Source organism: Panthera tigris, chromosome D2 (assembly GCF_018350195.1).
Source record: "Panthera tigris isolate Pti1 chromosome D2, P.tigris_Pti1_mat1.1, whole genome shotgun sequence".
In the NCBI taxonomy this organism is placed as follows: domain Eukaryota; kingdom Metazoa; phylum Chordata; class Mammalia; order Carnivora; family Felidae; genus Panthera; species Panthera tigris.
Window position 1 is genome coordinate 26,627,151 of NC_056670.1, and position 17,620 is coordinate 26,644,770.

Below are 17,620 nucleotides of genomic sequence, written 5' to 3' on the forward strand. Positions count from 1 at the left end.
GAGAATCCACATTCTTGTCTTGGCATCTGTGGTCTTCAGCAAGGTGTAGTCCAGGAACCTCAGTAAGTCAGAGTGAACAATGTTAGTATGAAGATCAAAGAAGAATCTGGAGAGACTCTGTTATGCCATCTACCATAAGGCAAGTACTCAAGAAACACTACCCAGCCACCTACTCTCCACAAAGCCTCGGGTTAAAAGCAGTGAGGAAAGTCAGTGCAAAGATTTCCATGTCGTTCCAACATTTAATGTCCGGAGCCTCTCAGGAGACAAGGATTGGTAAAGAAACGATAAGAACACAAAGATTAGAAGTCAGTTGTGCTATTGATAAGGGATAGAACCCTCCTGGAATCTGGCTGGATCACGTTGTTTCCTTTGACTGTATCTGGTTTTCTCTCAAGCAAGATGTTGAAGACACACTGTTTCCTGAACAGTCTTAGTGCGCAAGTCCTTCTGGGTGTATTCCCCAGACTTTCTTCTGCTTCATCACCATTTCTTTCCAAGTAAATCTGCATTTCATTCAGCCTCGCCTTCTTCTTTCCTCTGAATTCCTTCCAGAAGGAAAAAAATAGAAAGCAGGCACTTTAAAGGTAATTTCAGTTAAAAAACATGAGGAGTCACAAAAGGTCTACAAAAGGGCCCAGATTCAAATATAATGATAAATGTTAGCATCATCCTCTTGCAAGACAATAGAAAGGGTTTTTTGACCTTCCTAAAGGCATTACAATTCAGATCGTTTGAAAACACAGGCAAAGTAAAATATAAATGAAGGCAGATAGTTTCCAGGTTGCAGACTATGACCTACATCTGGGGTTTCTGATCTTCTGTGCCTCCTCTTGCCTCTGTGAAAACACAGAGAGGGTGGAAGTCTCAAGGTGAAGAGCTTCTGGCTTGGACTCAAGCAGCTTTACATTTCATCTATCATTCATATTGAGACCGCACAAGGTATTATTTGAAAACAGAGTTCTGTGGCGAAAAAGGAAGTCTAGTTTGTGATTCTCTCTTCTACAGTCTTGCAAGACTGTCTCATCAGATTGATTATAAGGGAAGCCTACACTTTCCCACTCCCCAAACACTGCCACATGTACTCTCATATTACTCTCTCAAGAATTTAGTGAGGAAGGACTACCACTTGGGTATTTGTGACCAAGAATACGACTACTTACAATTTTCATTCAACAGAATAAAACTTTATCATCTACTTAAAAAGGTTAAAGGGAGGTTAGTGTGGTCTTCACAGTCAGTGTTTCTACTGAGTCCATAATGGGCCCATTCTTCTTGGAAAAGCAAAGATTTGGAATGGGAAAATGAAATGTGAAGTCAGAGTGCTCTGGGGACATGGCCCTCACTGAGATCTCAGCAGTCACCAGATTCCTGGTTAGAAAGATCCACCGGAATTCTTTTCTCGCTATAATCTTGTAATTCACAACCTAAGCATGTTCTAGTAAATAGAGGTGCTTCCATGGCTTTCCTGTTTCCCACACTTCTATCAGCACATCTGAGAAGAGTTATGGGCTCTGATATTAAAAGATCAAATGATATATCAATTGTGTTTTCTCCTACGCCTTGATGTAATGAAGAAAAAAACATGTCTCCAGAATTGGCTATTTCATTCTCAGTCTCACCAATTATTTAAAAGTGTCATTTATATACAGACCCTGCAGCTATATCAGTGCAGCTGGAACTTAATCTAATCCATTTACTTATTTCGATTAACATTCAGTGAACACTTGAAATGTCCTGCCTTTACCACAGGTGTTCTGAAGTCGTGGGGGAATTGGGACTTTGCAACCAATCCTAGCAAGTGTGGACAACATAAGCAATAAACATTGGAAAATGGGATAATGCAAAAATGTCAGTGCCACCTGCAGTCATCTAATATCCAACATGCCGGTTGAGATTCACAAAGAGTTTTTGCTCTTAAGAGACATATCCTTTGGAAAAATCTATGTGCTAGTTTATGTAGACTTATTTTAGCACTAGAGACTTAAAATATATGCACTGGAATCTTATTATTATGAATCTTATTATTACTAGTCATAATCGTATGGGATAAGTTTGTTATCTCTCTTAGCCTCAATTTTGTTACCATCTGGTGGGCTGAGTTGCTTTATGGCATTTTTGTGAAGAATAAGATAAGGTATATAAAACATGCAGCACTGGGGTGCCTGGGTGGCTCAGTCGGTGGGGCGTCTGACTTCAGTTCAGGTCATGATCTCACAGTTTGTGAGTTTGAGCTCTGCATCGGCCTCTGTGCTGACAGCTCGGAGCCTGGAGCCTGCTTCGGATTCTGTGTCTCCCTCTCTGTCTGACCCTCCCCGTCTTACACTCTGTCTCTGTCTCTGTCTCTGTCTCTGTCTCTGTCTCTCTCTCTCTCTCTCAAAAATAAATAAACATTAAAAAATTTAAAAAATAATAATAAAATAAAATAAAACATGCAGCACAATGCCTGGTGTGGAAGAACTATTCGGTAATGCTTGGTGTAGGGACAACAATGGTGATGATGACGATGACGATGATGATGATAACAATGCTACCTGTTATTGCATCTCTTTCAAGTGAATGTGAAAAGAAGACAGTTTAGCAGTGGAGGAAACAGAGGAGTGAGATATTAGCTACTTACTGATAACAAAAATCACTTTGATCATCAGGTTTTCATCAAAGATCGCCACAACTTGGACTCCATTTTAGAGGGGTTTCGATTACACAGTACTTGATTAGATGCAAAGGGATACTGATCACAATAACTCTGGGGGCCCGGCTGAGGGACATACAACTAGACCCCAAGCAAGAAGAGATCTTAGCAAAGTTGAAGAGGATGAAGTAGGTGTATGGCAGATACACACAGACACGTACACACACATTCCACATATAATATAACATATATTACAAATTTGACAATCATGCTGTTTTTCAATGCTCAGTTACTATGGATGAGGCACTGTGCTAAATATTTTGTGTGCAAAATTGCAATTAATCCTTGTACATTCTTTCCACAAAGGAACTGGAAATCACGTTCCTAGCCCAGCTGTGAGAGATAGACAGCCCTTGTGCAGGAATCAGCAGAGGAGCTGGTATAGACAGGACAGAGGCTTGAACAGAGAAAGGAGTCTCCAAAGCAGAGGCTGTGAGCATCCATCTCACACAGACACCTTGTAGGTAAGAATTGTGCCTCCCACTTGGTTTGAAATATTTCTGCCACATTCCACAAAATGAGTAGCAGAAAGCCCATGTACTTTATTCATTCATAAATATGGAACTTAAGGACTTTGTTTCCCTCTCAGGAGAAGAATATATCAGGCTGGCACGAGGGCAGAGAGGCCTGGGGTGGAGGAAGGACTCCAAGCAGTGGCTGAGCTGCCTTGAGGAGACAGAGGCAAAGAACTGCCCCTTGCCTTGCTTGCCTTTGGGGGAATTATGAGGGCAGGAATCGTACTTAGAATCGTCTTCTCTACCATGGCCACCTGATACCTGGCTACTTCTCTGCCTTCCTCTCTTGCCAGGCCTACTGTCATATTCTCCACCAGCCTACTTTCAGAGTATGGTGTGCTGGGTTCCCTGGCCCACAGTTGCCCTGCACAGGCTATTAACTCTGCTCAGGACACTCTTCCCGTCCCACTGTACCCGGCGAACTCGGTTCTATCTTACTTCATTTTCATTAAATCTAAGTACAAAACACATCCTTAGTTTGTTAACTGAACTCTGAAATGTCATCTCTGTTTTACAAATGAGAATTATGAGATAATGAGAGGTTAAGCAACTTGGTCAGCAAGACAGGTGCTAAAAGTGACAGAGCCAGGATGCAAACCAGGCAGGGTGACAACAGAACCCATGCTCCTGACCGTGGTGTCATCTTGCCACCCAGTGACAGTCACGTATTGGGGCTCTTCCTACATTCCTCAAATCAGATACTGCCATCCCACCAGATCTCAGAGGGCATGTGAAGCCATGGGATAAACATGGTGCCACCCACTTGACCACCACCATTTGACAGGAAAATGTGGAATTGCCTATGGAGTAAAATAAACTATACTTTGTTAAAAGAAATGCATATATTAAATAGCTGAATGCAAATGTATCCCCTTTATGAGGAACCTAATACGATACCTTGTGTTTGCTGCTTTATCGTTTATTTCAAAAATAGTTTCAAAATTCCTAAACCTGTAATTTCACCCAGGCATTTGTTTTTAGCATACACAGAACTATTGCAACTGATTTCAATTAATCACTTAGCCTTAGCACCTTTGCCTGACATGAGAACCTCTATCATCTAACCCACTCTTGTCTGTCTGAGTTCCATCCTACTGGTAGCTATTCAGTTCACTTTGTTTTAGTCAGTTGAGCCCTGCATGTGGCATACTCATTCCTACCTTCGGGACTTGGCTCATGTCTGTCTCCCTGGAACATTGTCTTTCTCCAACCTGATAAACCCTACTCTTCTATTAGAACCTCTACAAAGCCCCCTCCTACTCTAACACTGAAACCTATGTGCTTTATTGCACCTTGTGTGGGATTGTCAAGAGCTGCAATTTGATTTCCTTTCCTCCTCTGCTATTTACTTTAATTAACTTGAAGATCCCCAAATCTTGATTCTAAAACATTCATGTTTTTTTTTCTATCACCGATAACACCTTTGCATATGACAGTTCGTCAAGAAATATTTTTGACTGCTTAATAAACAAACAAGTGAAAAGCATCCGCTGGCTTTATCTCATCAGTGTCTTTCCTTTATCTAAAGCAGGGGCGATGGTTTTGGAAGAGTGGCCAGGAGAATCGGGAGTTTTCCAATCCTGTCCCTGACACTCATTACGGTCTCTGTGAGGAGATATTGAGAATTAAACTCCCGGAATTTCAGATGAGATAGTTCAGAGAGGACCTGAATCACGGATGAGTGGATTTCTGCATTTATTCATTTGAAATAAACTCTGACGAATTTTCTCATTCCTTCTAAAAATATCAGTTGGGCTATTCCCATGTCAATCAGTGCGCTAGGGTTGGAGATACAAAAGTAAACATGGTATGTTCATTGCTCCGAAGATTTTACAGAATAATAGACCTAAGGAACTCAAACATTTCTCTGGTACAGCATTAGGGCCAGAGCAATAAACCTCAGAGTTAGGGGGGACATAATGGATTAGCTCAGTGGATAGGGGATGCTATGAGTATTTGATGGACAGATGGAGACATCCCAGAACCCAGCTGTGGATCCCCAGCACTATCACACAGGTTTCCTCCGAAGCCGAAGAAACAGAAACAACAACAACCCTTTGTTGGTTCTTTGCTCATGCCTGCTCCGAATCAATGCCTACAGAGGGCACATCACCAAGTGAGATTTTTTAGGTCTGTATTCAGGAAGACAACCCACTTTTGTCCGTTGGGATTTGTCTTTTTTGCCGTTATAAAGGGTGACCAGAAGAATTTACCTGCACACCTAATATCTGTCCCCAACAAAAACTAGAAGGAATAATGAGCAGGCAAGAAAGATGGCCAGAGGAAAGGGGTTTCATTCACCTCTCTGTGGAGCTCAGAGTAGCAGATACAGATCTCCAGGCTCCGTTGGAATCTGCAGGGACAAAGGGCAATCTGATATAAATCCAAGAGTGATCCACTCTACCCAGACCCTCCCCTTGCCATCTCCCTCCAGTTTGGTACTCCTGTTGCCTCCATGAGAACTCCTTTCTCAGAGGAATCACTCCTCCACTCCCACCCGCCCCACCCCCGCCCCACCCGCTCCAAAAGGGATTCAGACAGGAGAGGAAGTCAGAGTTCCTTGACAATGAAGGACAACAGTAGCTTTTCCCTTACAAGCCACAGGATATTAGTTGTGCGATGACTGGAAGTTAAATCTCTGAGTTACTGCTCCTGGATGAAATGTTTAATGGTGTTGCCCAGGAAATGTCAGGACATCAGCTCAGCCTCCAGGCAGGTACAGACTCTTCTTGCCAAGAGTGCTTTTAGTTCCACTTCCACCCCCACAGTGAGCATGACAAACAAATCAAGGTGGAGAGAATGCTGCTGTCAGAGCAAATATGGGCTCCTGGGGCCCAGGAGGGACTGACCCAGAAAGGCAACCTCATACTGGCATTTTCATTAACAAAGAGGAGGCCAGCGTCTGGCACAACTGAATGAGGGAAACTAAGTGATAAAGACTTGGAGACTGCATTTTGAGAAAGTATAAAAACAGACTGAGGCTTAGCAATAAGCATTCTGAAGCAGTAGGGCCATGAAGGAAGGAAATGATGTCCCAGAACAGACAAAGCAATGTGTAAGTCCTGGAAAAGTATCAAAGACTATCCCTATAAGGATTCGCACTGAAAGTGGATTATTACCAGTGTGGAGATGAGGAAGCCAAAAGAATGGATGTACAGAACCCACCAATATTCAGATACAGAAACATTGGTGGAGCCAATGGTGGTCTATGCCGACCATGAGTGTGTGTTCACACATTCTCAAAAAAATTATTGGTCATTTTCATAAAATTCTAATCTACAGAACAATTCTTCAACTACATAAACCTATTAGGGTTAAAAGGCAAATTTCCACATTGAGCAAAAAATGCTCACTTAAACCAAGAACTTAATGCTACCAGATAGGATGCATGTTACTTTTGTATATGCAGTAGTTTGCAAAGGTACTCTCCCTGAACTGTAACATGTGTAACTGAAGGCAAGTAGGAATGAAGGTCATACCTAGAAGCACATGGTTAGATATTAACCTCTTATTTATTCATTTTTTTTTGCCCCATCTAAACTACATACCACCAAAGATGAATGCCAAATGCATAACAAATTTTCGTTGCTTTAACATAGTTTAATTATCAGTTGAGCAAGTTATGAATAAACTACAGAGTGATATCAGTTGAAATTAAAACATTGTTTCAAATAATACTACATAACTTCAAAACAAACCCAGGTTACACTTGTGAAATAATTCACTCTTGGAGGACAAAATGAAAGAAAATTTTCATTGGTTCAATTAAGCACAAAAGGCATGCAGAATCTCAAACATGGAGTATTTGGGATTCTATGTCAATGTCATGAGACGATTGAAGAGCTTTTTCTATCCTTGGATAAATAATTCATTTTTAGTGATTGGTAAAATTGACTTTCAGGATAAATATGGGTCTGAAAGAGCCACAAGTGCTTTTGCCAAAGTTTATCTATATCCAAACCATAAAACTGCCTTGAATCGGCCATTATTATAGCGAGTGGTTCACTTGACCTCACTCTGCCTTCTGAACAGCAGGGTAAGCTGTACAAGCAAGGTGGTTTGAAATAGCTCAAATGCCACTAAACATAAGCTCTCAAGATACTGCTGCAATAAACATGACTATTATTTTTGCTTACTTTTATTTCACTTCAGGCTATCTTTGTCTAAATCTGCCCTTCATCCTGAATTATACCGCACATATCACCTTCAGAAATGTCACTAAGTTTAAACTGTTAAAGTTGTTGCTTGTAAAAGTACATAAGGTAAAGTAACAGATTCTTTTTTTTTTCTTTTGCCAAGTCACGATAGAACTAAAACATAATCAAAATGGAATTCTTTCATGAAGTTTTAGTTCATATTTAATCACCAACTTACCCAAGAAAAAATTAAGACTTTAAGTCCCAACTATTAGGTACTAAATGGGGAATAACATATGCCTACCTCTGTTTTCAGGGACTGCTATCACTTAGGTCCAATGACCTTTTCTTTGGAAGGATTGTACCACACAAAGAAAAATTTCAAAACTAGTAAGAAGGACAGCTTAACCCTGCAAGAAAGTTGCTAAAATTCTCATATTTACATCCACATGGACACATTGTATACCAACACAGAAAAACACAGAGCCATAATGGCGTGAGTTTTGGCAAAAATGGAACACTATCTCTATAGTGTTTTTGAAATCAATTTTATGTTTAAAGTGTCAGGAAGAAGGGAAGTCCTGTTTAACTGAGAGCATGCACCATCTCCGACTTGCCCCTTTGCTTTATTAATAAACATTCCAGTCTAAATTTGATGTTAGAAGTCTAGGCCAAGAAAACCTGTCTAAGACTCTTGGTGAATACCAGGGTTTATCTGAACCTAATTCACAAAGATGGCAAAATGATGTGACTGACAGCAGTTGGCTTGGGATTGTGTAATACGTGATTTAATTATTAAAGGGCGCTGCATACCTCCAAGTTCAAATAAACAGAATTAAAAATAAGCATTCGTCTTGAAAATGCAAAGGAAAGAAAACTTTAGAAGTAGATGATATCTCATTTGAAAGGAAAACGCAAGGACTAATGCTAATAGCTTTTACAAAAAAAAAAATTAAATCTCTTTTTGAAGAGATTTATGGAGAGGATTGTTAGAAATCTGAGCTTTTTTCAAAGAGAAATTCCTTCTCAAGAGCTTCGTTTTCCTACATTGGGGACAGAAATCATCATGACTGCCAGGTACCCAAAAGTGAAGACCCCAAGTAAACACATTCTCAGTCTGAGGAAATATCTGTGAATCCATTTTAAGAAAGATCAGAAAATCATTAAATTCCCCCAGGCCTGTGATAGGGATGACTATCCAGCAACATGAGCAAAAAGAGGACTCAAGCCTTTAGTTAGCTATAGGAAGAAGGATGATGTAGAGTTCAAGGACTATACACACCTGAAGACAGGCATATACCCCATACATTTGTGACCTCCATAAAGAAGGAAACATACATTTGCTCTAGTTTGGGTCTCTTGGGAATACAAAGAAACTATATCTTATTCCAATAATCCTTGGCCAACAGTACCTTGGGATCCATAACTTTAAACACACAGACACACATTAGCAATGAAATAGGAAAGATGTGGTGCCAACAAATGTTTTCAGCAACAACCCATGCTGAAGATGGGTTGGAACAGGCATTTCCACTGAAGATGTCTCCTCTATAATAGTAAAAGTAATTTGTCAAGCATTTTCATCCTGTTCCAGATATATAGATGAAATATCCATTACTTATATATCTGATATTCTAATTGAGATTATTAGAGGTGAGAATATGCACCTAATTACTTCTTTTATCAGTCTTAAATGGTCTAGTTATGGATTGCTAATCATTTTTTTAAGTTTCTATCTTTTTGCTGTTACATAGGAAGGAGCCAGCATTCGAAATATGTATTTCATTTTAAACTGAGCAAATCTCATTTCTTTTTTCAGGAAGTCTGGATGGTATAATGGCTAAAGTTCAGACTCTAGAGTGCAACAAACAAAACTGTAAAGTCGATGAATTTTTGAGCTAGATTTTGAGCCTACTTAAGCTTCAGTTTCCTCATGTATGGAATGGAGCTAACAATGTTTATCCCACAGGACTATTGAGAGAGTTAAATAAGGTAATAGCATTTAGCACTAAGTGGCCACATGGGGTAAAGACCACTGTTTGTGTTTTTTTGTTTTTTTGTTTTTTTTTTTTTTTTTTTTTTTTTTACCTCATGTATTCTAAGAACCTGGAGAAGTGCCTGGGAGAGATCATTGTTACTCAACAAATATTTGTTAAATACATTAACGTGTGATTATCCTGATGAGCTCTGATATTGGGAAGAATTTCACCCATCAGCAGCTAGAATTTCCATTTCTCATCTTACAAACAATATCATCAAATCATCCTCAAAATTTATATAGCTCATCCTCCTTCCTCCAACATGACTTCACCCAAACCACCAAAGATAAGTACACTTATTCTATCTTTAAAATATTCCTCAAGAGGAAGCTCCCCAATCTGTGTAGAACCAAAACCTCTTCCTCTGTTTGGCTATAAGTTATCTGCTTCTGCAACTACTTTTCTTATTCCTCCTCTGCCATCTCTGTCACTTTCTTACGCACATCCCTTTAGAACTGCTCTGTATATATTGCTTTTTCTTGTCAAACTCATGTTGAAAGGTAGTCTTTGTGATTTGTTCCCATAAAGCCAATGGGGACTTTTGGATGCCATAAGCCAGCCTGCAGCCATGAAATATCTTGTCCTAGGATCTACATAAAGGTCAGCCCTACAAACTATCTATTGCCCATAAACAGGATTCTGGCAAGGTTGGGTTCCATTTGGAAATGGTTCTCTCAAATAGTATTAATTATCTTCTTTTGAAGTGTTCAGGAATAGATCCTATCTATCCTGGTAGGGGGAAAAGTTCACATGTAAAATGATGACTGTTGTAAACTACTGTTTCTTTAGTTCTAATAGAAAATTGTTTTGTTCCTGTGAATTGGCTAAAAATGGCAACAAGTGTATATAAAATTTTAAATGTCTTCTTTTCTCTCTTGTAGATATTTAGGATAGTGTTATAGCTTTGATTAAGACATCTTTAGTTTTAGTAACATCTATATTTTCTTTCCTAATAGACCCAAGACATCAAAATTAAAACTTTATATGTAGATGTTTCTGCCATTAAGCCTGGCTTTTGTTATAGTAACATGCAAAATACTGATATTAAAGATATCATAACAATATGGAAAGAGAATTATGACAAAAAATGCTACAGCGTTTTTTTTCTGTAAGTGTTCTTTCCTGATATGTGATATTTAAATGAAAATGAAATATAAATATAGATTTCTCAGGTTGCAGAAATTTTCCCAGTGTACTTAAAAGGATTTTTGAAATAATATGCACTCACAACCTTTTAATTAGATGACCCTAAACTTTCTGATCAAGTCAAAGGGAAATATTTCTGACTATCCCAACAGAAAAATGGCGAATATGCAATAGGCAGGCTGTCTTGACAAAAGACAGGCTGACAAAACAAAGTACAGATTTCATTCAACTTGGTATTCTGGTGCGTATTTTGCTGACCTAGAGAATTACTTACAATGATACTGAAACAGGATAGCAATGCTGCAAAGAATTCACTGGAGAATGGTAAATATCATCAGGAAAATCTCAGATCTCATTCCTTCATTCCATTCATTCTATCTCTATACAGAAATCTGTATCCATGGGAACCTCTATCCCTATCAGGAAGTGTGCATTTGATACCAAAAAGGGTAAGAATGTTTTCTGGAATAGAAACAAGATAAAAAAAGAAAAGAAAAAATAAGGAAGTAAGGAAGGAAGCTGCTGGGAATTAAAATTTATAATTTTAACGCTATAGAATATATTGACCAATTTATATGTGGGATAGACACCTAAGGAGATGAGAAATGAGAGTGGGATATTTTGGGGGCATGGACCAAGAGGAATGGATGTTAACTGGGCATAATTGGCTGGGATGAACATCCCTGACTGTATCAGTCTGGGAGAGAACCATCAGCAGTTAATGGGAGGATCCCTAGCCCAGGGATGGATGGTGAAAAGACCACACTGAAAGTCAAGGTGTAGAAAGTCACTAAAAATACTTCTTGTAGTGTCTTTTCAACCACTCATTACTGAATGTGAGGAGCACTAATTATTGCGTTTGAGGCTCAAATTGGGCACTTATCTACATGTCCGTGATTTTATCTTCCTGTATTATGACTTGGAAACTGTTCTCCGTTGAAGCTGGTAAGTGAATGCCAGACTGAAAAAGCCTTTCTATGTAGCTATGGAGTCCTTAGCCCTTACACAGAAGGCATTTTATGGGGAACATATGTTATACTGATATTGATAAGTTAAGAGGTATGTGAAGGCCAGAAGTCATAATTAAGCATATTATATTTTTTAATATTCATTGTTTTCACTCATGTTCTAAGACAAACAGAAAGTAGATCGTTAACAAATTACCTTAGCAATTCAGGGTTTGAATTCTTCTCCTGACTCCTTCATTGAGTTGTACCCAGAAACTCCATTAGGAACACATATTTTAATCTAATTATTTCCACTTGTGATAAATAAAATGGAGACATTTATATTTGTCATTCTTCCTGCTTGATAAAAACCTTCCCGTGTTTCTAATTAAAAGAATATTTGGTGTATTATGATTTCATGGGTATTTTTTAAGTTATCATTATGATTCTAGTCTGATGTTTGACTATGATGCTGGCAACTAAGTAAAATGGAACTATCCTTGTAGGTGGTATAAACCCCCTCCTCCCTCTCAAGGATTTTTTTTCCTACATAAATTAGCATAAATCAATTTCACTAAAAGAAAAAGGTGAGTTTGAGTTTTGATTAGCAGGTTAAAGCAAATGTATCATTGGAAGAAGCACCAAAATCTGTGATGCAATTTTAAAAGGTGCATGGATGGGCCACCGACCCAACACTCTCGTTAAGAAATTTCTACCATTTCCCTGCAGAAGAGCTTAAATATAAACACATATGTACATTCTTATTTCCTGATAAATTTCATTTAACTATGCTTTATAGTACAAAGTTTTGTTAATGCATTTGCTGCTAGTCGTTCTTGTGTATAAGCACTTATTAGTGGTTTTGAGTCCAACTAAGTCTCAAAATGTTGCCTACTACGGGAATTCACTCAGCTGGACAGATGTCTTTCTCACCTCTATGCATCTCTTTCTTATTACACCTTTGAGTGCTACAGTGGACTTTACTCCTGGGGCATTCTCCAAGTTATTTTTTTAAATTAAGTTTTGTATAATTGCAATTCGCTTTGAGCTAAGCTGGAAATCAATCTACTTTGAAGGAGAGGCCAGTTCACACCTCATGTGGGATAAAATGTCATTTTTTTCAAGACGTAGAGGTTATTTGGTAATTGTATAATTTCCAGTTATTTCTGTTCTTTTGGCATCAATACTGCATTCTAAACTCCAACTGCGGAAAGCTGACATAGGATCAAACAGACATTAGATTTTCTAAATGAGACTTATGATTTTGAGCTAGTTGTTTGGTGTTTAAAAAAAATCTATTTTCTCAACTAAATTATAAACTCACCCTTTTATCTAAGATAACAACGGTCATAGATGTCACTCTTGTAATATCTAACCTTAGAACAGAAAGCAATGGTAGCATTTCAACGAAAGGAACTCCCTTTTTTGCCTTCTTATCTAGATGGTCCTGGAAAATAGAATTATCTGGATTCCCTAATTCCTTTTTGCATTGCTTTCTTTTTTATGGAGTGGACTCTGTCTGGAATAATTATTGTGGGCCAGTGCAGAGTGCAAGGCAGGAAGGACCTATGGCTTTCACCTCCTAGGATGTTTATATGCTGAGCCAAGGCAACTCAGCATTTTGGAAGAATAAAATAATTCATTACAATAAAAAGTAAACACTTTCCATATAATTGATAATTATCTATGAAATAAATCCTTTTCCCATACCATTTTGCCAAAGGTAACACACACATGATACTCTCGGCTTTGTGCATTCTTATGTTTCACACATTCTTTTATCCAAACTGGTCCTTCTGGCATCAACTGATGTTGCATGTTTGAATTTTACTTCATCAAATTAAGATAATTGTTGAAACAACTCATTAATGGCAGTATGTACAAAGTGAAGTTAAAATTACAGTATAATTTTGATAAAATAGAATAGGGAATACATGTTTATAATGTTGTGAAGGAGAATTCTATGTGTGAGAAAAGTGAAACTTAACTTCTGCAAAGAGGGAGGGGAGGATAGAGGGAGGGGGCAATGCACTAGACTCTAAGACTATTATGAAGTCCTTCATGAACTTAACTAAGGATAAGTACAGCGATTGAAGTCATAAAATGACCTCAACGACTTTTATTTTAAATCATGTTATCAAAATCACTCCAGCTTCTTTGCCATTAACTCTACTTTATAGTTCAATGATATACTTGATGCAGTTATATTTTACTCGATGCCAAAATGTTTTTCAAAGTGGCCTTTTCCTTTTAATTACAATTGCAAGCTAATACAAATGGATTTTTAGAGTCAGGCAGAACTCCTTCTACTTCTGTTATCATGACTCACTCAGGAATATAGATAGGTGTCTCATTTCCCCAACGAGTGATAACTCTTCTGCCATATACTATTGTGGAGGACCCATTTAAATCTAATACTCAATGTGCAGAACTTCTGAACACCATGGAAGCTTAAAAGGTATACTTGTGGCATCAAAATTCACTGTAATCTTTATAATGTTAAAAAAATACTTCATTAATAATCAAGGCTGAACTTGACTGCTGAGCTTGATTAGTTTCTGAGGTTACCCTAATCAATTGACATTAGATACAGGTGAATCACAGAGATTCACAGATGTCTGTCAGATTGGGTCAGATAAAGAAAATATGGAGATCAAATGGGAAAGCATTTTATGAAGTCTTTTGCTTTCATTGAAAACCAAGTCAAGAGCTCCTGTCAAAGCTCTAATTCAAAATGATAAGGTGAGTGTACTTAAGTTGTTACAGATGAACAGGACTCCCTAGAGTCTCCTATGTTCACTCGGTAATAAGTGTAAGATACTGTCTACAGTAGGAAAGGTTAAATGACACCTAAAGGGTTCATTCATTTAACAAGCATATATTGATTACTTATTAGGTGCTGGCCATACAGAGATGACAATGACATGATCCCAAATATATGTTGCTTCCAATGTTTTACACTATCTGTGCATTAAATTCTAAAAGTTAGTGAACTTACAGAACTAATCAAGTGTAAAAGTAAAGCAGTGTGTTTAGCCAGGACTTTGTAATATGGACACCAGAGTAGAAGAGTGGTTTCAGTAGACATGTCTTCCTCTAAATTCACTCATGACTTGCACTGGGTGGATTTTTTTCTTTGCTGAGCCTCGTCTGACAGCTGCACAAGTTTCCTCTGGCTTCTCTCTTTTAATCAAGGGCTTTTTTGCAGGAGCCTTCATTCTCCACATCACAACTGGGTGCCGAGGCCCAGTAGGACTCTGAATTCGGATGATCTTGGTTGAGGCAATGTAAGACATTTTCACTGTTTGCACTACAGCATTCATTAAATTTTTGGCCGCTTGGATCAGGGAGGTGACGCTGTCCAACTGCAGGGGGAAGAAAAGAGCTATTATTCAAGAGTGCAATCAGGAATTTAAAGAGATTTAATGTTATGGACAGGAATACTCCATTTTGTTTTTACCCCAGAAATAAATAAATCCCTATTTTGTGTATCTATGTAAATTATCTACATTAATCTATATACTTATTTATCATTTATGTATTTATCTGATGCATAAATATATTCATATTCTATCTCCTAAGATGATATTTTAAAGAGATTAATTTCCATCTCTTGGTGTCAATGAGATGGATTCTATAACTTCTATATAATATTGTAAGATCCAAATGGCCGCTGCTTTCTTTGTAATGGATCTCCTTATTTCCAGGGGTAATTCTGAGCCCTTTCTATAGAAGATGACTATCCACAATAAAAGCTATATTACGGATAAGTAACTTTCTGAGAACAACAACTGAAAATTCTTCCTTTTAGGGAATTTACAGTTTAAGATAAATATCATACACACATACAGGTGTACATGTGCATGTATACCATCCACTTTCATGAATATTTCCCAAATAATTCTACCTAAAAATGTCTCTTTTTTAAACACAGAACCTGTAAACCTATCGTGCAGTGTGTTAAAGTAGATAAAGCCAAGGCTTTTCAGTCAAATAAAGTTGGGTTTAAATTCCAGGTCTGCCTTAGAACTTGGGCAAATCATTTAACCATTTCCATCCTAGTTTTCTCAGATATTTAATAGAAGAAAAAATGCTTATTAAAGTTAAATAATATGTGCCAAGAACCTAATATAGTGATTTCCAGATAGCTGATTGCTGTTGAATACATTTCCTTGTTTCTTTCTATTTATTTGTTTACTTAGAGAGAGAGAGAGAGAGAGGGAGCAGGGGAGGACCAGAGAGGGATGGAGAGAGAGAATCCCAAGCATGCTCCTCACCACCAGCACAGAGCCCAACACGGGGCTTGAACTCACAAATTGTGTGATCATGACCTGAGTCAAAATCAAGAGTCAGGCATTTTACTAACTGAGCCACCCAGGTGCCCCATTTCCTTTGTTTCTTATGAAGACTGAGAAAATTGTTTAATTGAAAAGATGCATTAATGAAATTACTAAAACAAATTTTTCCCCACACGGTTTTGTTTTTAATTGTTATGTTTTTTAATTTTATGTTCACAAACATAATCTCAGGGGTAAATGGAGTGATAGCCCTAGAATCCTGCAAAACACCTTAGAGCTAAGCCAAGTTGGTTCATTTTTATACAACTAATGCCTCTTCCATTATTTCAGTTTGGCAGATTGTCATCCACAGCCAACTCATCCAAGAAGATGTGCCTCCACTGTCACCTCTCTGTGATGTGTGCTGTCAGGGCTGAGACTCAAACACCAGCTCTGTGGTTGCTAAAATCCATCAGCAGTTGCATGGCTTGAGTATTCTACCTTTGCAGCTTGAGGAGTCTCATCTCACACACAGAATAAATGAGTGAAGGAAAGTAGTAAGCTGAGGTTATGTGCCTGGGGCAGTGGTCTAGCTGGCTGTTTCCTAGGAAGAAAATTTAATTAGCTCCATTGTATGCCAAGCCTGAGATCCTTGAAAAGGTAACACCAAATATGTAATTTGAAAGGCAGTAGTACTTGGCAACTACACATCTTTAAGTCATTTCACTTATTGAAGCCAGAAATGTAAAATCTGTACATGTGGCAGGAATGACAAATGCTTTGCAAACATTAAACAGGATCTCATGAAGCACTCACATCTATTTCAGAAGAATCTGCACACAACTTAAAAAAATAAAAGCCACTAGATTTTGAATAGAATACCACCCTTCATTACTAGTGTTCCTCTATGAATGGATTGTAGGCTAAAATATGTCCTTCAATAATTAGCAGTTTTTATTCAAAACTTTGGGGAGCCAGTTAGATCCTGAAAATAATTTCCAATCTCACCATAGGAAGAAGAAAGTTTTTTTCTAAATGATGAATTAACATGACTAGTATTGAGGATAGTCGGTAGTATTCTCTCTCAAACATTAATATTTGGTTTACTCCAAGAGCTCTGCACTACCCTAAAGTCTTCCATGGCAGAAGGCTCTAGAGACCTGCTATCATTTAGGATTTCACCAGTGGCTTTGGCTTTTCTACCCTCTTCTCCTTTGACTTTGTAATCTTGTCATGTGTAGATTGTATTTATTTCATTTCCTTTTGATTTTCCACACAAGTGATATATATTAACCAGTAGCCTAGAGAGGATGTTTAAGTTCAATCCGTGCCTTAAAATGGAGAAATGGGCTTGTCTTCTTTCCTCATTGAATGAGCAAAGTGCTGTCTGTGCCATTGTGATCTCCAATGCTGGCCTCTGACAAAGCCTTTTATTTTCAAATCCTAAATGGCTGTTGTAAAACTTCTCCTCTGGGTGACTCAGAAAAACTGTAGGACAAATTATCCCCCTAGGAGAGCATGAAGACTAGTTTTGCAGACAGATTAGTACTATTGCTACAAGAATACTGTTATTTCATGATGAAAGCTTGTAAGGCATTTTATAAGGATTTTGAAGTCTCAGAAAGCTATGTGTGCTATGCATCATTCTGCTATTAGCCAAATCACTGGCTACACAAGCAAGAGGCACAGACAAGCCTAACAAATGGTAGGAAATTTTGTTTGAGGCCAAGCAGTGGCTCAGGCCTACTCATAGAGAGTAACTGCACAATTTCCTGTCTGCAAAACCTTTTTATGTCTTTTCATCCAGATCCACTTTGATGAAAAATCCTTCCAGGGAAGTACTCAATAGAACCTTCTTTGTGAAAACA

The 17,620-nt window shown here is 38.1% G+C and overlaps 1 protein-coding gene across 8 annotated transcripts in view; it reads right to left on the reverse strand.

The window, feature by feature from the left end:
• Window positions 1-316: 316 nt before the first annotated feature.
• The window catches only part of CTNNA3 (catenin alpha 3), a 1,692,711-nt gene continuing 1,675,407 nt past the window's right edge, over window positions 317-17,620 (reverse strand). For 4 of the 8 annotated variants that reach the window (XM_042960559.1, XM_042960556.1, XM_042960557.1 and 1 more), the window contains one exon: window positions 12,615-14,840. In XM_042960559.1, the coding sequence (XP_042816493.1) occupies window positions 14,553-14,840 (288 nt within the window). In that variant the 3' untranslated portion in view covers window positions 12,615-14,552. Of the gene's footprint in view, window positions 549-5,508; window positions 5,561-10,802; window positions 10,991-12,614; window positions 14,841-17,620 lie in introns of those variants that run through there. The other 4 variants (XR_006209116.1, XR_006209117.1, XR_006209118.1 and 1 more) reach the window with 4 other exon arrangements.